At 36.6% G+C, this 22,342-nt stretch overlaps 2 protein-coding genes across 5 annotated transcripts in view; both read left to right on the forward strand.

Moving 5' to 3' along the window:
* Positions 1–1,145, forward strand: part of LOC107715681 (RAC-alpha serine/threonine-protein kinase-like) — a 16,244-nt gene extending 15,099 nt beyond the window's left edge. For both annotated transcript variants that reach the window (XM_016521852.1, XM_016521853.1), the window contains exons 13-14: positions 50–152; positions 346–1,145. In XM_016521852.1, coding sequence (XP_016377338.1) covers positions 50–152; positions 346–425 — 183 coding nt within the window. In that variant the 3' untranslated portion in view covers positions 426–1,145. The remainder of the gene's footprint in view (positions 1–49; positions 153–345) is intronic.
* Positions 1,146–5,402: 4,257 nt separating this feature from the next.
* cep170bb (centrosomal protein 170Bb) overlaps positions 5,403–22,342 on the forward strand; it is a 32,795-nt gene continuing 15,855 nt past the window's right edge. For 2 of the 3 annotated variants that reach the window (XM_016521855.1, XM_016521856.1), the window contains exons 1-9: positions 5,403–5,573; positions 7,570–7,704; positions 14,038–14,127; positions 14,650–14,728; positions 14,868–14,926; positions 15,040–15,154; positions 16,216–16,317; positions 16,406–16,924; positions 17,496–18,613. In XM_016521855.1, the coding sequence (XP_016377341.1) occupies positions 7,600–7,704; positions 14,038–14,127; positions 14,650–14,728; positions 14,868–14,926; positions 15,040–15,154; positions 16,216–16,317; positions 16,406–16,924; positions 17,496–18,613 (2,187 nt within the window). In that variant the 5' untranslated portion in view covers positions 5,403–5,573; positions 7,570–7,599. Of the gene's footprint in view, positions 5,574–7,569; positions 7,705–14,037; positions 14,128–14,649; positions 14,729–14,867; positions 14,927–15,039; positions 15,155–16,215; positions 16,333–16,405; positions 16,925–17,495; positions 18,614–22,342 lie in introns of all 3 variants that reach the window. The other variant, XM_016521857.1, reaches the window with a different exon arrangement.

The following is a 22,342-nucleotide window of genomic DNA, read 5'->3' on the forward strand; positions in this document are numbered from 1 at the left end:
TATATATATATATATATATATATATATATATATATCTGTTTCTCCACAGCTTGTACCACCCTTTAAGCCCCAGGTAACCTCAGAAACAGACACTCGCTATTTTGATGTGGAGTTTACAGGGCAGACCATCACCATCACACCCCCAGGCCAAGGTGATGCCCCTGTCTTACAGTACATGTTAAAAATTCTCACTTAACAGGTATTTGGATAATAACGAAGGCACCACCTAGTGGTGATTTACAGGTTGCTCTATAAAATAGAAAAAAAATAAATAGATAAAAGCATGACCAATGAAAAATGTACAGTATTTCTTCTGTGTTGTTTTAAGTATGACTTTTTTTCCAGATGAAAACATGGAGTCCTTCGACAGTGATAGAAGACCCCACTTCCCTCAGTTCTCATATTCTGCCAGTGGCACAGCATAAAAACTCTTTAAAAGAATACTTGACCTAGACATTTTTGTGATAATTTACTTACCCCCATGTCATTCCAAATCAGTTTGACTTTGTTCCTTATGTGAAACCTAAATAGACTTTTTTAATATCCTGGCAAAACTTTAATTTAGTCATTTTTGGAGCTTCACATCATGTCCACACTACTGCATCAGCTTCAGATTTTCTACACTGGATGTATCAAAGTGAACGTTTCAGATCCATTCGACCAGTTGGCAGAAGTAATAGAAGTGCATGGAGTACACCAAAGATGGAACAGGGCATCAGTTTCCTGTTGGATATTTGTTGTGTTGTGCTTTGTCCAGTGTAGACAGCATCACTAGTTATAATAGGTTCTGTTTGCTTTTGTAGTGTCACATTACAGTGCTTGTGTAGACATAGTGTGACAGTCACCACATTTGGAACAAGATGAGGTTAAATAAAGGATGACAGAATTTAGATTTTGGGGTGAACCTTTCCTCATTCCTAATAACACACTTTCTACACAAATACACTCCACTGAGACACTGCTAATAACTTATCCATAGCTATTGCTGCACTATACTTATTTTGTAGTAACACCCTTCTACAAAAGAATACTGGATTAACAATGTAAAGATTTTATCAGTGATCATTATTCAGTCCAATTCTTTATTGCATATTGCTAGGTTTTTGAAACAGGATTGAGTCTCTGTTAGTCATTTGTACATTTTTACAAATGCACTGATTCTTAAATTTTAAGATATAGTTCACCAAAAATAAAAATTCTGTTATCATTTACTCACTCCCATGTTGTTCCAAACCTGTATTACTTTCTTACCCACATTTTTCTACTTAAGTTGTACTTAAAATGTGGTCCTTAAGTATGACTGTAGTGTATCACGGTTGTGTCCTATGAGGACACAATATAACCTAATACCAAAGAAGTGATGAATTACAGTTATATTAGAGACTTATGTTTCAGTATAAGAAGTTTTTTTAAAGGTTGTTTTGATTACCTTTTAGATAGAATGGTCTTTCAAAAGATTCAAAGCATTTGCCAAAATACTCTCTACTCAGATTTTTCTCAAACAGAACAGCTAGAAATGCGGTATAGTAGATTGTTTTGCCCAGTTGAGGACATCACTATTTGCATGAAATTAACAGCGATGAACTGAAGGTTTCAGCTAGTGGTAACAGAGGTTAATTAGTTAAGTAATTTTTATGTCAATGCAATTTACAAGATTTATAAGATCTGTCCCTGCAGTTTATTCACACTTTTCATGACTCTCAATTGTCAAAAAAGCAAAAGAAAATGAGTCTTCATATGAGTTTGTTATCATAAGGGGAAATGGTTATACAGCATAAACTAAAATAGCCAACCAATCAATTTAATTAACTTAATAGCATTCTTACATGGATTTATAATTTAAAAGTTTGTATTTTTTTTGTTTACATGTTGCATGGTACCCAATATTTATTGTCATTTTAATGTTGTATTACATGAATTTATTTAAGAATTTTATTACAAGGAATCCGTTACTAAACTTACATATACATTTTGTAAAATATGCTGCAGTTAATTCAAGCAAAACCATTTATTTGGCTTTTATTTGAGTGTGTTTAATGTTTTATTAAAGACATTGGGATAAATTATGATTATTTGTTTTAAATTGACGTCAACAACTTGTCAATGCTGTAAATTCAAGTTTTTTTTTGTTTTTTTTTGCAAACCTCTGCAAATGTAGCATATTTTAAAAGTTGCATAATAATATAAATAATATGACAAGCATGTTTCTGCATTTTGCCCCTTAGATAAAACTTTAGATAAAACTAACAAAAACTGAGCATTGCTGAGAATGGATTTGGTCCGTATTTGAAAAATGAAACCCTGAAATATAATTGAATGTTGGTTGGTAATGTGTATCACAATATTTTTATTTTTTTTCTACTTGATTTTATATTTTATAAAAGTTTTTCTACTTCACTAACAATTAAACATTTGGAATTAATACACTCCATTTTCAAATTGTGGATGTTTATCTAAAAAAAACATGAGTTTATTATTAAATAACAGTTATTTGAGTTATTTTCTTCTTAGCAGTGTAACGAGACGTCAACAGAGTGAGGATCCATCTGCAGCTTTATTGAAATCGTAATCAACAGACAAGGTCAAACACCAGCAAACACAACAGAGGAGAGAAGCCAAATCGTTAGTCAGGGACGTGCAAAAGGGTCGGGGCAGGCAGCAAACAATCAGTAATCAGAGAACAATATCAAGAGTACGGGAATAAACAGAGAGGCCAGACACGGGAAGAAACGCTCAGAAATGTACACCGGGGAAATACAAGACTTCGCAATGAGGGCGAGCCTGAGAGCTGATTAAATAGTCCACTTAACGAGAGTCAGATGCAGGGGCAATCAGAGCCAGGTATGTGAGTGTGTGTGTATGTGTGTGTAGTCCGGATGAAGTTCAAAACTCGGGAGAGAGCTCCCTCTGGTGGTGAGCGGGAGGCACGGCGGGAGTCTCGTTTGTGACAAGCAGAGTGAGGGACAAAAATATTATACGTTTTGAAAAAATTAAATCACTTTTTTTTATTAAAGACCTTATCCTCTTGCTTTTGTTTGTGTCATAAAAAATACTTTTTATTATTATTATTATTCAAGACCATATCCTCTCGTATACAGTATATTGATGTCTCACACCTCTAGAAGAATTAATGGTGGCGGATGAGGAGATTTCCCCTCACAATGTAAAGTGCTTTGAGTGCCTAGAAAAGCGCTATGCAAATGTAATGGATTATTATTATTATTATAATGAACATGCAATTGGCGAAATTGAGAATATACAGTATTAGTTTGAGATCAGTTTATGTAGCATCAATTTAAATATATTTAAGACACAGACTATATGATTCAAAGTATTGTGATTTATTGTGATAAATCACAATGAAAAATGTGATAAATTTATTGTGTATAAATATAAATATAATTTATTGTGATAAATTTCATTTATATATTTTTATTTTTTTATTTTTTTTGAATGCTTACACAGTTTCTGAAACAATGGCTCCTTTTCTTTAAACTTACACAAAATATGCACACAACATTGCACATCTCTTGCAAAAGCAAACACTTTTAAAATTATTTTACTCATTAAAATTTTGTTTTTGCATAGTAACTCAACACACAAACATCAAATGATTAACTATATACAGGTACATGCCAAACTACACATGGATATGACAAATGAAAAACACTACTATCTTTTGACTTTGCTTGTTCATTGTGCAGTGGAGTGCACAGGAGTTTGTCATACGGTACGTACACGTACAAAAATACACTGTATGTACAGTGTGCATGCAAAATTGATAAACTTTACATTGAACTGAATTAATTAACACTGAACTGACGAGCTGTACACTTTACAGCAGAATTTGAATAACTACTGCTTTGAAACAATCACAAATATAAGTAACTTGTATGCATCTTCAGTATTTACATAGAATTACACAGTACAGAAATGCTGAAAGGGTGAAAAATTTGTTTCTCAAAACAGTGAGTTTTGATTTCTAAATGAACAAATTAGGTATATTTCCACTGTAAAAAAATGCAAGGGGTAAAAATAATTTATTTCTTCCTCAAAACATTGAGTTTTGATTTCTAAATGAACAAGTTATGTATACTGTAGATGTTTTCACTCTATCATTGGGTGTGGGTAAGCAGTAAATAAGTGTGGCGTTTAAATGGCACACTGAGTGCAAAGCAGATAATGTGCTTGAAGTTTTGCGGACTTGGTGTGAAGAATGGTTTCACTAAGTGTGCCTAAAGTACAACTTTTAGTGTGTAAGCTATTTTAAAACACTTAACTTGTAACTACTGTGTAACTACTTTGTAACTACTTAAATGTTTAGCATATTAACAAAAAATCTCTTAAGCAATATATAATGCAAATGTTGATTAATACTTAAAAATTTACAACACGTAGCCTATATAAGAACTAGTGCTGTCAAACGAGTAATCGCGATTAATCGCATCCAAAATAAAAGTTTTTGTTTACATAATTATTTTCCACATACTGTACATTATTGTTTCTCCTCTATGCCCCGCCTTTCTGAAACGCATCGATTTTTACAAAGCTCATCGGTCTGAAAAGCGAGGTGTGCTCTGATTGGCCAGCTATCCAGTGCGTTGTGATTGGCCGAATACCTCAAGCGTGTGACAGAAATGTTATGCCCCTTACCATAATCATATGACCCCTTTATTTGACCCTCTAGCACTCTCTATTCTAATTATATTCTTTAAAAAAAACTAATACTATAGCTTTTCTAATCTTTTTGTATTCTATCTATTTGTTTTATTTTTATTTATTATACAATTAACAAAAGCAAAAAAGGCTTCAACACTAGCTTGCTCTGTTCTTTTTCTATTCTATCTGTTTTCTTTTTATTTATTATATAATAAAAAAAACCTTGCTATACGTGGACTGCATTAAGCTAACAGACTTGTTATAGCACTTGCATATCATTGCTCTTTTGTTGATTTTGATTGCTTCCATTGTCCTCATTTGTAAGTGGCTTTGGATAAAAGCGTCTGCTAAATGACTAAATGTAAATATAGACATGTAGCCTAAATACATGTAAATATTTTCAAAATATATACTGTATGTGTGTGTATTTATATATACATAATAAGTATACACAGAACACACACACATATATTATGCAAACAAAAACTTTTATTTTGTATGCGAAAAATCGTGGTTTGACAGCACTAATAAGAAAATATAGGGCTATATGAATATTTGTTTGTTTGTTTGTTTGTATTTTATTTATATATTCCCCCCTCTGGAGCCTAGGAAAAGGCCAGTGTCTTCATATACTGGACACCGAGTCGGATGCTTGGTGGTTCAGTGGTGTTGCAGTATTCTGCTGTAGAAATGCACCGGTGGCGGCGCTGGACGCAGATGCCCTGACAGCGTGATCTGTGTCTAACGGGAGAGGGTGTAGTCTACATGGAGCCACAACACTGATGAGAATCTACGATCATTTAACTGGATTTCGCAAAATAACATCGTGTAGTCGAGGAAGCGCCTATAGTATTGCGGAAGGGGACAGTTCTTTTGTTTATCTGGGAGAGATCAGTGCATCTGGAGTATTGTAGGTAAGGTCGGAGGATATTCAGCATCATCAGGGGCTGAAGATGAAAGGCCAGATTCGCACTAGATTTATCACATTTCACAGTGTAGAAGGGTTAATGTTTTTGATACGTGCAGCGAGTTCTTGTACAGAATACTGAGCAGCTTGATAAACGATAATCTCATATCGGAGAGGTGTCTTAATTCAGCCATGAAAATCAATATGGCTAAATATTCGTGTATTTGGTCCATGCATAGGTTACTGATGTCACATTGATATCTGATGTAAATAAGGAGAGTAAGACAGCAGAAGGCGTATATGTGCTGGTGCGACAGCAGCTGATCACTCCATTACCAAATCATTGCTGCTCACTGCTGCTCTGAGTCAATTATGATGATCGTATGAAGCAGACATAGGCCCGATTTATTGCAAATGTGACAGACATTAAACACACAAAACTATGCTTGCATGCTAAATCCTATTGTTCACTAACAATGTGCGTGAATGACGTGAATGATTGATTCTACGGCGAACAGATGAAAAATTAATTATTTGTGCAGGCCTGCTGAAATACCAAAGTGTGTTCTGCCCAAATTCATTTATCAACTATGCTTCTTAGTATGTACAGGTCTGTGGCATATATATATATATATATATATATATATATATATATATATATATATATATATATATATATATATATATATATATATATATATATATATATATATATATATATATATATATATATATATATATATATATATATATATATATATATATATATATATATATATATATATATATATATATATATATATATATATATATATATATATATATATATATATATATATATATATATATATATATATATATATATATATATATATATATATATATATATATATATATATATATATATATATATATATATATATATATATATATATGCCACAGACCTGTACATACTAAGAAGCATAGTTGATATGAATTTGGGCATATATATATATTTCTTTTATTTATTTATTTTTTTTATCGGCAGTGTAAATCTCAATTACCCCCTCTCTCACTATCTTTCATTACAGCTGCATTTTCTAGAAAATCCTTTGCCCTCTCAAAAATATTATTCCGACGTAACATGTCTAGACAGCTGTCTTATCTAATAACGTGTTTAACACTGTCAGCAAATATGCAACGGTTAAGCATCCATTTTGTGGAGAACATACAACAAGAACACATTATGTCTAATAGCTCTGTCTTAGCGTGCATGAAGTCCTGCACAATTGTGAGAATTAAGTAATGACCATACTCACAGACCTAATTAGGGTGAATTATTTAAGCCTTAACTGAATTACATGCTGTACTGTGTACCAGATCACTCAGTGCTGTCTAACATTTAAAAAAATCTGTCTTACATTTTCCACAGTTCTGTTGTCATTCACTGGTACGATGGAGCATGGAGATATGATGGTTTATTCCCAGTTTATTACAGATGAGGCTGGAATTTATTTGAATACTTTCATCAAATTAACCTGCTAAGGTTTTCAGGTAGAATAGACTCAGATTTTTTGGTGAGTTTGGGTTTAAAAGGAATTAATCATTAAGGGTGTAAATAAGTGGTTTTGGCTAATAATTGCTCTGCATTGAATTTAACCTTTGTGTTATAATGAACTGTGGTACATTTTGATTGTGCCCAGTTTTATTTATATTTCAAAACTTTTCAAAAACTGAATAATGTGAAACATGTCCTTATGGACATTAACACAATAAGCAAAATGAAATTTCCCGGTAAATGAAAATGAATTAACACTGTCCTAGCTTTTAACCTATTCGTGTTTATTGCATACTTATATAATATGACATCATAAGCTAATAATAAGCTAATTGGACATGACTTAAGTGGTTACTTGACTATGATAAATAACTTGACTTGACCTCTGATATTAAAGTATTAAATAAAATTTCTCCTTAACAAACATACAGTCTTTCATGTTATGTTTTTATGTTTTATGTCACAGGATGCAAAGGGGTTTCTCTGAGAAACAAAGATGAGCGTGACATCATGGTTCCTGGTCAGCAGCTCTGGTACTCGTCACCGTCTGCCACGGGAAATGATCTTTGTTGGCCGGGAGGACTGCGAGCTAATGCTGCAGGTAGGATTTTCATTTGCACTTCCATTGAAATATAAAAAAGCGTGTCTAACCACATTTGTGAATACAATTAAGGCTCTTAAATAGCTCAGATAATGTAGAATGATGTGTCGAGGTAAACTGTACAAAACGGTAAATACAAGCATTTCAGTCCACACAGCACTGCTATTTACCATGCAGTTACTAACACTGTAGAAATATGGAATTATGGTATTTATTGTTAATGTCACTATTAGTATAGGGTACATATATTAAATATTGTGTAATATAAAGGTCACTTTTATAGAGGTTGTTTTAGTTTATTTGAAGTAAAATATTATTTCAATAATTAAGAGCCTGTAATATAAATATTGTAATATAAAGGCATATTAATATAAAGGCATATTAATATTGTATATATTAATATATTAATATTACAAAGGCATATTAATATTGTTAAATGCATTTGCAGTATATTCAACAATATCTATTATTTGTTTCCGTCTATTTTTTAATTAATTTATTAATTTATTAATTTATTCTAATTGCCCTAAGCCAGCAAAACATTTATGGCCCTGATGATACTCTTCTAGCGACAGAAAGAACATCTTCTAATAATGAAACTATTTAAAGTAAACTCCTTAAGGCAGTCCTATGTGCAAAAGTTGTTGCTGTTTCTGAAAACCTGTTTGCTTTGATTTATATTCCTGGTGTTAATGCATTTATGTGTTGTATCCGGGAATATTTATGATACATATATTCATTGTATCTCTGTGTTTGATATTTGATTATTTTAAAAGTACGAATTGTTCCTGTGGTAGAAAACATGTGGCACCAAGATAGGATACTATGAAGGGATTTGCTATAGCCCTATGTGTGCTTAATCTGGCCCTGCTGTTGGTGGGAGACCAGATTTATGACCTTGTAAAGGTCAACTGGTGTGAGCCAAAACTCACTGTGCTTCCTAAAATAACAAGGGTCAGCTTCTTGAACAGTGTCCCTGTTTGTATCTGACTATGATTACTGATTAAAATCTATCTATCTAGATATGCATATCTATCATATCTTGCATATCTATCTCTAACATTTTGTTAAATATTTATCAAATACCCCTTAGAGATTTTGCAAGTCAACGACTATTACAGTATACAACATAATATGCATGTTGTTAAGTTGTGGAGTGTAGAACTAATGTTGCAAGTTTCAGTTGTATGATTTGTCATGATGCAATGAAACATACCAAATTGTGCTGATGTCATTTTTGGTCATGCCAAGTGGTCATACCAAATTAGCATTTATTATTCCCAGGCTATAAATCAATAAATCACTATGTGTCAGGTATTATTAGATGTTATAAAATAAAATAAAAAAGTAACATTCGCTTCGCGTCGTGCCTAACAACGCCCTTCAGCCGTGATTTATTCACGATACAGCACGGCCTCTCGTACCTTATTGCTTACTTATATTATTAGATGGGCTGTGTTATATTAGTAGAAAGGCTATATTATTAAATGTTAGATTGTGAAAATGGCCAGATGAAAGGAGCTGTTAAATTGTTAAATTGGCTAAATCTGGTCAGTTGGTTTTGGATATTGCTCATGTGCTGAATGTGAATAAATTATTTCAATGCACAGTGAGACCACTACCATGCATGCAGAATGTAAAGTGCTGGGGCTGGTCAAGGAAGACTAGTGAGCTTTTTTGGAAGGATGAAAATCACCTAAATGTGGGACCACCTCAAAACAGCTTCTAAAGACCTGGATAAGACGGGCAATTGTAATGAACCTCCAATTTCATCTTGAACTGTAAACCAACAGATACAAGAGGCTTAATTGACCCTTCACAGAGACTTTGACTGATGGGCGATCTGACCTATCATAACGAAGAATCTACCATTTTTGCCCGATAAACAAAATAGACAGGAGAGTAGATTAATGTCGGTGGACTTGAACTTGAAAAATGTATATTGACATCTTTCTGCTATTGAAACAAGATACCTTCTGGTGTTCATTCATGTTTATTTCATGCTATAATCAGTAAAGAGGAAGGATGATCGGTTCACATGCCGCATGAACTGATCGAGGCACTACAGCAATCTGTCATGACACATTAAAGAGCCACAAAGCGGCATTTATTGTTTGAATTTCTTTAAAGCGGTCATAGGATGCCCATTTTCCAGAAGTTGATATGATTCTTTAGGGTCTTAAGAACATAGACACATTTAGGCAGATCGGGGGAGCATTCCCTTCAAAAACAAACATAATCCACTGCGAGTTCAGCGGCTCAGATGTCGGGAGTAAATGACGACTGCTATGTTCATTATTACATCCATGTTTAACTCATTGTATATGTAAATGTAGTAATTCATGTTTTTATAATGCAAAGTTATATATATATTGAATATTGAATATATATATAATTTGAATTGGTTTTAATTTTTATATTTTAGTTTTTTGGTGATTTTGTTATGTATTTTTTACTGCGTGAGAACATGATGTGTGGCGTGAGAGCACCATGGCTTGTCGGACATACAGTAGCAACAGTAACGAAGGGGGCGGGTCTTTTCGAAGGGTCAATTGAGATGTTATGTATCAGTAAAGATAACAGTAAAGAAACTATTTATTAGTTTTATCTACTGTAAAAGATACCTTACATCTGCCAAAGAAAGTGTGAAAGACTGGAGACTGTTCTGCAGTCTGATTTGTTCGTAATAGACAACTGAAGCGTTTTACAGTTTTTCTTGATCGTTAACATATAATTCATTTAACAACTCACCATTTCCTCACAACTATAAACACAATTTCAAACCAACATGTACAAACCTCAAACTTCCAGGTCAAAATCTATTATTTTAGTCAAAAAACGTACATTCAAAAATATCTTCTTTTTTTCTGAATCAAACTTTGGCTTCAGACAAACCTGACGACTACTTCTTCTTCTTCGTATATATATATATATATATATATATATATATATATATTATATTTAAATACGAAAATAAATGAAACGTTTTCCCTAATTTGCGAATCACTTTGGACAAACATTTAGATTTGGATAAACATGAGAACATTAGAGAATAATTATATTGTAAAAAGTATTATTTATGCCTAATTCTGAGTCCTGCAGTGTTCAAGTGTTCCTAAACATGTCAGGGATGATATATTGGATATTTTACGACATTAAAACATCTAAAACCTTAAGCTTTATGTACAATATTTGTTTTATATTAGGTTTTGACACATTAATTGTTTCCCGTGTTATTTAGTCTAATATGAATGGTGTATAAACTTAAATTGATGTTCCATCTAGACAGAAACTTTCTTACCCAAAGATGTATAAGAAACGTTGTATAAGCAAAAACTATAAATAAATTAGATGAAAATAAATACATAATAAAAAATAAAACATTTAAAATAAATAGTTTTGTTTAAAAACATTCATTTACATAATACATCTTACAACACAAATTGAAAATATTTTAAAATAAATAAATAACAGATTAAATAAATAACAATCACACAGACAGGCATCTGAGATCGGCTCGATTTGAGAAAGGGGAAAACATTTGACGAGATTAAAAAAAACCACTGGGGGGATTTTTATCATTATAGGGTGGTTGTGTACACACACTGCCAACACACATTTCAGTTCAAACAACTTGTAAAAGTGCATGTAGCATCCTATGACCCCTTTAAAAAAATGACAATTTGAAAGCTGAGAATTATATTCATACCTAAAGTAACCTGCTCTGTCTTGTCTATCGGTGCATTTTCAGTTTATTCTTTTCTCCGTGATGTATTTTTTACTGCGTGAGAACATGATGTGTGGCGTGAGAGCACCATGGCTTGTCGGACATACAGTAGCAACAGTAACGAAGGGGGCGGGTCTTTTCGAAGGGTCAATTGAGATGTTATGTATCAGTAAAGATAACAGTAAAGAAACTATTTATTAGTTTTATCTACTGTAAAAGATACCTTACATCTGCCAAAGAAAGTGTGAAAGACTGGAGACTGTTCTGCAGTCTGATTTGTTCGTAATAGACAACTGAAGCGTTTTACAGTTTTTCTTGATCGTTAACATATAATTCATTTAACAACTCACCATTTCCTCACAACTATAAACACAATTTCAAACCAACATGTACAAACCTCAAACTTCCAGGTCAAAATCTATTATTTTAGTCAAAAAACGTACATTCAAAAATATCTTCTTTTTTTCTGAATCAAACTATATATACTGTATATATATATATATTGAAAAAAAAAACTTGCTATGTGTAGTGCGTTAGGCTAACCGAGACTTGTCATAGCACTTGCATATCATTGCTCATTTGTTGATTTTGATTCCTTCCATTGTCCTCATTTGTAAGTCGCTTTGGATAAAAGTGTCTGCTAAATGACTAAATGTAAGTGTAGATGTACTTCACTGCCTAGAGAACACTATTGAGATAATTCAAAACACAATTGCAAAAACCTTCTTTTGGGAAACGGGAATAATTTTGCAAATCAATGTCTATTACAGTATACAACATAAATAGAGGGGAGCAGAGACAGTGAAGTTCAAAAACAAACTCTAAGAAAGGTTTACATTAAACTACTAAACTACTGTAAAGAGATCTTGCAGTAGATGAAAAGTACTAGAAAAGTTTAAATGCCAAATAATTGACTATAAACACACAATACTGTCAATGACTTTACTTAAAATAAATAAAAAGATAAAGAAATAAATAAAAATTCAGCGTCCTCTGCCAAATTGCTCCTTGCTGGTAATGACCTTATTTGCCATACTATAGCAGTTTCTTAGACTTCTGACAAAAGACTTTGACTACCTCATTCTATAAAAATATAGTATATGTAAGAAGAACTTAGCTACAAATCAATTCAACAGTTACAACAGTACAATAGTTTGATGGTGTACAATGTGTGCTACAGTATTTACTGTACATAGAATAGTGAAAGTTCTCTCATCTAAAGTACTGCTACTATGTACTGTAATTATACTGTATGTGTAAGTAGCATAAAAACCCTGTAGATGACCCTGTAGACCAACTTCTTTCATGGTCATTCCATACACAAGAACATGGTCAACTATAATTGAATTGTGTTTTCATATCATGAAAAATTTTATTTTAATACCTTAACAAAATTTTGTTGTATTCTTCCTCTCAATATAAACATACTCCTCATATTTTGAGTGTTTAACTGAACCTGAAGTGTGATTAAAAGTAAGGAAGCAGAGTACATAGCAGAGATCCAGCACATGATTCTTGAAGTCCTCAAAGACCTTAAGTTGTAGAAGCATGACTCCAATGACAGACACTTTGTCTTCTCTGCATAATTAGGTCAGGGTCCGTCCCCCTCCACTAACATCTGAGTGTGGGCAAGAGCCAGGGGAAAGGGGGTATTCCATAACTGAACAGGGTCTTGCAGAGTCAGCAGAAACCAAGTCCCTATATTTCTATGAGAAATCACCTTCAGTCAACGAAGGGTTTATTAGTTTTCTCTCCAGTATCTCACTCCAGTTTACAATTTTGTGTCAATCTCTGTAACACACAGGGGTATAATCTTGAATAACCATGACAACCCCTGTGGACATCAGAAAAAAATGGGTATAGTTTACTTGCTAAAGTAAAGAAACTAAAGTAAAGCATTGCAGATCATAGTCAGGGTTGTTCTAATTTGTTGTCAGTTCTGGTCAGCCAATCTTCCTTACAAGGCACCCTTCCAAAGGGAGGAATAGTTTGATTGGACCTGTGGTACAGCCCTCCTACAACTTTACAAAACACAGGTCACACACTAGTCGTCACCATACAGACCCATGAACTGCACCATCCACAGTGTAGCCAGGATAATGATGTCATTCAACATGACCACTCCCATTAATTAGTGGGTATATTAATGCACTATTTACTTAAGATTTAGTTGAGCTTTGCTCCTAAGAATTTGTTCATATGTGGTACCAAGTGAACTGTTAATCAGTTAATGCAAGGAACTATGTAAACAGTGTAGGTGCACTTAGCTTACAGCATTTTCCATACCACATTGTGTCAGTTCAGACATTTAAGAAAAAGTTGAAGGAATCATCTGACATTCTTTTCTTACACTCACCTTAAAAGACAAATGACTACAACATATTAATACTTTATTATTCTAAATGTTACTTTAGTGGTACCCTTGTGTGGCCAAATTATCACACACAGTATTTGCAAGCCACACACAGGTAAGATTCATGAAGCAGAAATGTGGGATTTGTTGAACAACTGTAAATATCCAACCTATGCTAACATTATAATTTCCGGTGGAGTTGGATTCAAGAATAAGCAAGATGTCGGATGTAAACATGTTTTTCTTCCTTTAGTCTCGTAGTGTGGATAAACAACATGCTGTTATCAACTATAACCCTGCCACAGATGAGCACCTTGTCAAGGATCTTGGAAGTTTAAATGGGGTAAGCAACATAGCAAATGTGACTGAAACTCAGAATATAGGCATGAACACATGACTGCATTTTCCAGACTACCGTGATGTTATCTGTGAAAGACTGAATGATTTCTCCCCTTGGTTTAGAAAATAAATGGACGTAGGTAACAGCCATTGGGATGCTGTTGCAGATGCCCTCACTGCAGTACAGATACGATCAATTAACCCTTGTATCAGACCAAGTTCCAGTGACAAATGATTTATGGTTAGGATAGGAAGCTTTCTTAAAGGGATAGTTCACGCAAATATTCTGTCATCACTCATATCACCTCACATTGTTCTGAAACTATGCATTTCTTTCTTCTGCGAAACACAGAAGTAGATTCTGTACTCTGAATGTCGTTAACTCTTGACATATTTCTTGTGATGATCCTCATTTCTAAGGAACATGTTCTCATTTTCTGTTTTGGATAAAAGCATAATAACTCTGGCCTTCCTGTATCTCAAGCACATATACAGCTTCATTTGTTTTTCTTCTTTTCTTTTTCAGACCTTTGTGAATGACTTGAGAATTCCAGACCAAACATACATAACCCTCAAGCTGTCGGACATTGTTCGTTTTGGATATGATATCCTTTTTCCAGGTTAGCTGTTATAGCTTTTTTTTGGCCTTGAGTTCTTGCTTAAGATCTTCTTGTTTGTAGAGTTGTATACATTAAAGATTATATACATGCAAATTATAATACATTGACTTAACATTAAGAGCACATTCACATGTGTATATTCTTGAAAAGAGTCAACATAAAGTCCCCGAAGAGGCCCTCAAGGTATGCTTTTATCTGTTTTTGTGTGTATATGTGCCTATTTTCTGTTCTATGTAATATATATTTATATATTTATAAATGTATTCTTTTTGGTTGACTGCCCCCTGCTGTGTCAGCATGAGAAGTACACCAGTCAGCTGCAAATGGGCATAAAATCTACAGAAAGCAAGCAACAGAACCTGCAGGAGGAAAAGTCCAAATTAGAGCGCTCTGAACGCAAGAGTCTCACAGGTGAGAGTGATCAAGTATGACCAAAGTCAGGAGAAAAAGTGAGAGAGTGATAAAACAAAATGCTTTGTAACATGGATATCTGACAATAACATTCTATCTGTTAGCACAGCCTTTGTTAATCTCTGCTTATCAGTAAGGCTGTAGTACAGTGACCTGATTTATTTGTAAACCCCTCCCAGTTGAGCTTTTGGTCAAGTGACAGATACTAAAGATAATCCTTGTGCCTTAGTCCAGCTGCTGGCAATGCACTGTCATGTCCATCAATGAGCAGTCTGCACCACATGGCTCATGCACCTCGCATCCTGTAAAGCCAAACGTTGAAAAGCTCATTAAATCCATGTGCACACAGTGGTGTCTAAAAGTCTGAAATCACTAGTGAATACATTCCTACACGTCATATTTTTTATTACATGTTATATTATCAGTTACAATTATAAAAAATTATAATTTGAGAAAAAATAGAAATGGAAGAAAGATATGAGGGTTTTTTACTGTTTAGATAAAATATTGAAGTAATAATAATTGTAATAATAATAATAATAATAGATAAACAAATATATTAGTTATTATAATTATAATTAAATAATAATTTGATAATACTAAATTAATAATTTAGTATTAATGGACAACATTTAATGTGATGTATTTAATTCCTAGATAAGCTTGCACGTGGTAATTGTTTGTTCTATTGTAGTTATGTTAACGTGTGTAATAAAGATGCTTGAGCAAAAAATTCTAATTAACGCTCAGATTTTCTCAATAAAAACTTGTTTCAGGTAGAAATATATTTCCAAAAAACATACTTTTTACCCACTGAGAGAAGTGTGGAGTGTCATTCTCATTTTCTGGTAGTTTGAACACTACTCATAAAACTTGATTGATAATATGGAAAATCTATAATGCTAATTCATCCAGTATACTGGATATTCAGGAATTCTGGATACTTCAGGAATTGCTTGTTGAATAAATTGTGCTTAGCATGGTACCCAGCTTTTCATCTCACTTTATCAATTATACCCCCTCTCTTTCTGAGTTTTACCTGTGTAATTGTTCCTCTTCAGAGTCACCTGTACCCCGGCCAACACCACTGTATGGCCAGCCATCATGGTGGGGTGAGGAGGACTCTGGGAACAAGGAAGCACACAATGAAGTACGAAGGTCAGGTGAGAGTCATTCAGGTAAGCACTTGTCCTCACTTATGGCCACTTTTGTGTTTTATTGATATGGACATTTGTCTTACCATATTTAAAGTTTGGTGTGGGTGTCTCTTGACAGACATCACAAAGGAGGACCCGACAGCTGAGGATGAATTTAACATCTCTGTTCAGGAGATCCATGACGGCCAGGCCAAGTCAACCTACCCATACCACAGAGAGCCCAGTTATTTTGAAATTCCAACAAAGGAGTTCCATATACAACCCAAGTCCCCAGCAACAGATTTAATCGATATTCCAACCAAAGACACCAATGTTCCTCTAATAGCTACACCTCCAGTTGTCCAGAGTCACGCTTCTTTTACTATAGAGTTTGACGACTGCATGCCAGGCAAAATTAAAATCAAGGATCATGTGACTAAGTTCTCCTCTCGTCAGCGTAGCAAACAGCAGCAGCATTCTTTGGTAGCCACACCCACAGAGGTTCTATCAGCTGAGATCAAGGTGGCAGATTGGCTTGTGCAGAGTGATGTCAGTATGATGTGCAGGCGGCCTCCGTGTGAGGATGTGTACAGCACTAAGAGTGACTTGGCGATGCATATTCGGACGCTCAAAGGTAAGAGACATCTTGCGCTAACATTAAAAATGCACTTTCTGTAAGACTCAGATATAATTTTATATGCATAATGTTCTAAAATAAAAGTGTGCTGTATAAACACCTCATTACTCATTATGTGGTTATGTTGCCTGCTTTTGGTAGGTGTGGTTTAAGCCTGGAATACACTACATGATTTTTGCCCCGATTTTCCACTGATTTACAGTCTGGAGAAGTTGACGCTAATTGCCGAAAATCAAAGCCAGTCTGCAGATTTGAGTTGACAGATTCATGTATGATGCCTAGAGTTTAAAAAGTCTGTTCAGATTTTAAAAGTCGTGTAGTGTATTCCAGGCTTTAGTGATGCAGGGTAGCTGCAAACTTTGGAAAATAATGAACAAGCTACTATTCAATTGTATTCCCGATGTTGTGTCCTGATTTTAGCAGAATTCTTTATTGCAGAATTTAAATACAGGCTACAAAGCATGATTATTTGAATGACTTTTTATCACATTATTCTCTTTATAATTATTTGCTTTAAATCAATGCATCAGAATGACTATAATTTAAATTATATCTGTAAACTTAATAGGACACCATCATGAAGATGGAACCCAGAGTGATTCAGAAGACCCTGTAATGAAAGAACAATGCAGCAAGTCACATCATTCCATGCAATCACAATCATCAGTACAGTCACACAAGTCAGCTCAATCAAGGAAATCCGAACCATCCGAATCAGTTCTGTCCCAAGAGTCTGTCTCAATGCAAAAGTTTCATCATCCCCAGTCAGTCTCTCCACACAAATACCATCAAGGAGAACTTGATGAAAGCGAGGTTCATCCTGTTCAAGAAGCCTCTTCTCCTCCCCAGACAGAGGTTAAGTCCATTCACCCTGAGCCGCACACCCAGCAGGCCTTCATTATTGAGTTCTTTGATGATAATCCCAGAAAGAAGCGGTCACAGTCCTTTACCCACAACTCTGCGCATGCTGACTCCTACTCTGCATTGAAGGCCAAACTAGAGAGGCGGAAAGGTCTGGCTCATGGGGAAAGGCCCGCCTCTGTGCACGGGCATGTTCCTCCAACGCAGCAAATCACTGTTCCACTGAAAGGTTCAAGCCATGGAGGTTCTCAGCGATCAAGCTCACTGAAGAGAGAGAAGACAGAAGACAGTGGGACCAGCACATCTTTATTAGGGACCTCGTCTCGCTCTTCACCAGCTATCACCATTAAGCCTTTTGGGAGTGCCGGCAAGAAGTCCAAACTAGCTCAGGAATTTACCGCAGAGTTCTTGAAGGATACGGGAAAGACTTCCTCACCTCCCATGTCTGCCCCACCTGTGATGATGTCCCCATCACACACTCTTTTACCCTCCCCAGCAGAGCCACCTGGACCCTCATCTGTATCATACCCATCTTCTCCATCCCAACTACCTGCATTATCCCAGTCTCTTCTTCCAGCAACGTCGCCTGTCTCCGTCCCTTCCCAAACCCCAAGAAGGTCTCCAGTTTCTAGTGCCTCCCTACTCTGCTCAGCTGGGTCACCTGTGCCACCGTTTTCACCACTGTTAGTTAGTGGTGTTGAAACTAAGGGCTCAAGGGTGACACGAACTGAGGAGGAGGACAGTCTGAGTGATGCTGGTACCTACACAATTGAGACAGAGTCACAAGATAAGGAAGTGGAGGAAGCTAGAAATATGATTGATCAGGTGACAAACCCTTTTTTCTTTTTGTTAAGAACAGATAGACACTGTATTACCATTGGTGTATACCAGAGTCAAAATTCAGAGTAGTCAGTGATTGACTTTAAAGTGCCCCTATTATGGATTTTAATCTCTAAGTGAATGAAAACATCCTGCAAAGTTTTAAATCTGAGAGTGAACCGTGTATAAAGTTATTGTCTCTCAAAAGAAAGAGTCGACTCTGAATCTTTGTAAAGAGTCGTTTTTAAAACGAATCCCAAGCTGTTACATGTTGACGTCAACAGGAAACATTAGCAAATGGCCAGCCCACTTTTCGCGTTGGTCTGAATGAAAATGCAAATTCATTCTTTGTCACTAGATGGCGCTTTTGGAGCGGTTTCCCCGGTAATGCTGTACACAAAGCAGCACTGTGCTCACAAACGCTGCTTTATCAGGCATTACAGGCATGATGAAATGGAAATGAGACCAATCGGACCAATCACCGCAGATTAGCGTCACGCAAAGTAGGGGTTTGGAAAAATGAATCATTGAGCAAATCATCGTTGAGCAAGTAAGGTAAAAAGAAATGCATATTATAAGACAATGAAAGTGTTTTTTGACCTTGCATGAATGTCAACCTGTTGTGGGGGACTCCCAAAACCAAAATTTGAACCTTTCATTACCCATAATAGGGGCACTTTAACAATGATAAAGCAGGTGTAATTTGTAGATGTTAAGTTACTTTCTCCTATCCCGGTTTACTATGCAGATACAATAAGTAAGCAAAGTTGAGGAGTGGAAAACGTCTCGGTTATGTATGTAACCTTGGTTCCCTGAATAGGGAACGAGATGCTGCGATGACGGGGAACACCTCCGGTGTGACGAATGTCTGAAGCCCTTATACCATCACGGCAATTCATTGACCAAATAGCGCTTAGCACCGCCCTTCGCTTACATCATGTATGCTATATCAGCGTGCTGCGTGCTATTTCATCAGATTTCAACATGACGAAGGAAACGCTATTAGAGGTACGGAACGGCCAGCATCGCAGCATCTCGCTCCCTATTCAGGGAACCAAGGTTACATACGTAACCGAGACATTCCCTTTCATAGGTTCACTTCAATGCTGCGATGACGTCATTGCTATGGGAACGCTACACCATAACGCATTACGTACCTTGGATAGCTGGAAGACCAGGGAAAGCGTCTGCTCAAGCGGATAAAACCCGGGAGCCAGGAGCCAACCTCACGTCCATACTCTAGAACTTGATGAAGGTGCTAGGAGAAGACCAACCTGCTACTGCTCTTGTAGAATGAGCATGCACCCCTAGAAGCGAAGTCAAGCCACGCGCCTCATAGGCCAGAGAGATAGCCTCTACTATCCAATGTGACATTCTCTGTTTGGTGACAGAAGACCCTCTGCTCTTACCACCAAAACACATGAACAATTGGTCCGATCCACGCCACTGGGCTGTGCAGTCGACATAGACATTCAATGCCCTCACCGGGCAGAGACTCGGACTATCTGACCCCGCCTCAGCAGGGGAGAAACCCTCTAAGACCACTTGCTGAAAGCGAAACAGAGTCAAAGCGACCTTAGGAACATAATCAGGCCTGGGTCGCAGTAAGACTTTAACCAGCCCCGGGGCAAAGTCCATACACGAAGGGCTGATGGAAAGAGCCTGCAGATCCCTACTCTCTTCAGGAAGTATAACGCCACCAGAAGAACCATCTTAAGTGTCAACAGTTTCTCTGACACAGACTCCAATGGCTCAAATGGATGGCCTGCCAGTCCTTCCAAAACAATAGATAAGTCTCAAGAATGGACTTGTGCCAGGCGGAAAGGTCTAAGCCGTCTCAAACCCTGCATGAAACGGGAAACCAGAGGATGACGACCAACTGAAACACCCCCAATGGGTACGAGTTCAGCAGATATGGCTGTCACATACACCTTAAGAGTGGCAGGAGTCACCCCCTCAGAGAAACTCCAGTACCGATGCGATAGGGCAATGGACTGGGTCCAGATTGCGTTGCCTACACCAAGAGGCGAAAAGTCTCCACTTAAGGGCATACAAGCGTCTCGTGGAGGAAGCCCTAGAATTAATAATGGAGTCGGTAATCTCAGCCGAGAGACCGGAACACATTAGAACACTCCGCTCAGGGGCCATACGCATAACCTCCATAAATCCGGCCGAGGATGCCAAATCATACCCTGAGCTTGCGTCAGCAGGTCGTGTCTGAGGGGAACCTCCCAGGGAGGACCGACTAGTAATGATGGTGAAGTGAAGCATTCTGAACCAGCGAAGCGTTCAACACAATTGTATCGGAAAAAGGTTCATTACTCTAAGCTTTTCAAAACAGTTTATGCTGTGGCCATCTAGTGGTCATAAAAATAAATAACACCTTCCAAAGTGTTATGTTCCATTACAGCCAGTGGTTTCACATCTGGTTCTACAACTGATTCTTTGTTTTATTATATTTTATATGAATAATGGTCGTTGTCAAAGTCATTCATTTGTGTTGGTGTACTGGCACTAAAAATAAGTAAAATAAATAAAACATAAATTCATAAATTAAATCTATGATCTGTTTATTTTAACTCTGCCTCAGTCCTTAGACTGTTATTTCATGGCCAAAGTTAATTTTTGAGCTCAATATATAAATTACGATTAAAAAATAAATAAAAAAACAATGCTAACACATTAAATTTGTAATATCATGTAAAGGAAACGGTGCTGAGGTTCGCTTCGTTTGAACCAGATACTGAAGCAATCACGTGGTTTTCAGGCGAATGCAGCTTCAGACATCATAGATCACATGCTTTTCTCAAAACGAATCAAGCTCCGATAGAGTGCTTCAATGTGAAATGTGTTGTTTTTTTGATACAAGCTTCGAAGCTTCGGTGTTGAACGTAACATCACTACCAACTAGCAGACTGACCAGGTCTGAAAACCACTTCTGAGTGGGCCACAACGGGGCCACCAACAGCAAATGTTCCACTCTGTCCGACCGTACTCTGAACAGAACCACTGGCAGCAGCCAGATCGGAGGGAAAGCATACAGACAGGTCCTGGGCCACTCGTGAGCCAGAGCATCCAGACCCAGAGGCGACGGAGGAGACAGGAAAAACCAGAGTGGGCAATGCGTAGTCAAGCTCGAGGCAAACAAGTCCACTTTCGCTTGGCCGAACCTCTGCCATATGAGACTTACCACCAGGGGGTGCAGTCTCCATTCCCCGGCCCCGGCCTCTAGACTGTCTCGAGAGCAAGTCCGCCCCTGAGTTCAGGTGACCTGGAACATGGGCTGCTCTGACCGAGAGGAACTTGGTCTGAGCCCAAAGGAGAACATGTTTCGCCAGCCTGCAGAGGGGGCGGGAACGTAACCCTCCCTGGCATTTCAGGTACAAAACCACAGCCGTGTTGTCCATCCTGACTAGAATGTGGCAACCCTTCAACTGAGGTAAAAACGTCTCCGGTTACTATGGTAACCTCGGTTCCCTGAGAGTGGGAACGAGACATCACGGAGACATTTCTCCGTTATGGGAACTCCTTCCCTTCCAACCTTTCTTGAAGTTCTATTGGCTAACGCCAGTCCAAATGACTGGCCAATTATCGCGAAGTATGCAAATCGCATGCAAATACTGATGAGCTCGAGAGGCAGTATAAAATGCGGTGCACGCGACAATTACGTCAGAATCTGATACTGAACGCCGCTTAGCTGGTCGAGCAGCGAACACAGCGACCTCCGTGATGTCA

Source organism: Sinocyclocheilus rhinocerous, unplaced genomic scaffold (assembly GCF_001515625.1).
Source record: "Sinocyclocheilus rhinocerous isolate Xijiao unplaced genomic scaffold, SAMN03320098_v1.1 scaffold270, whole genome shotgun sequence".
In the NCBI taxonomy this organism is placed as follows: domain Eukaryota; kingdom Metazoa; phylum Chordata; class Actinopteri; order Cypriniformes; family Cyprinidae; genus Sinocyclocheilus; species Sinocyclocheilus rhinocerous.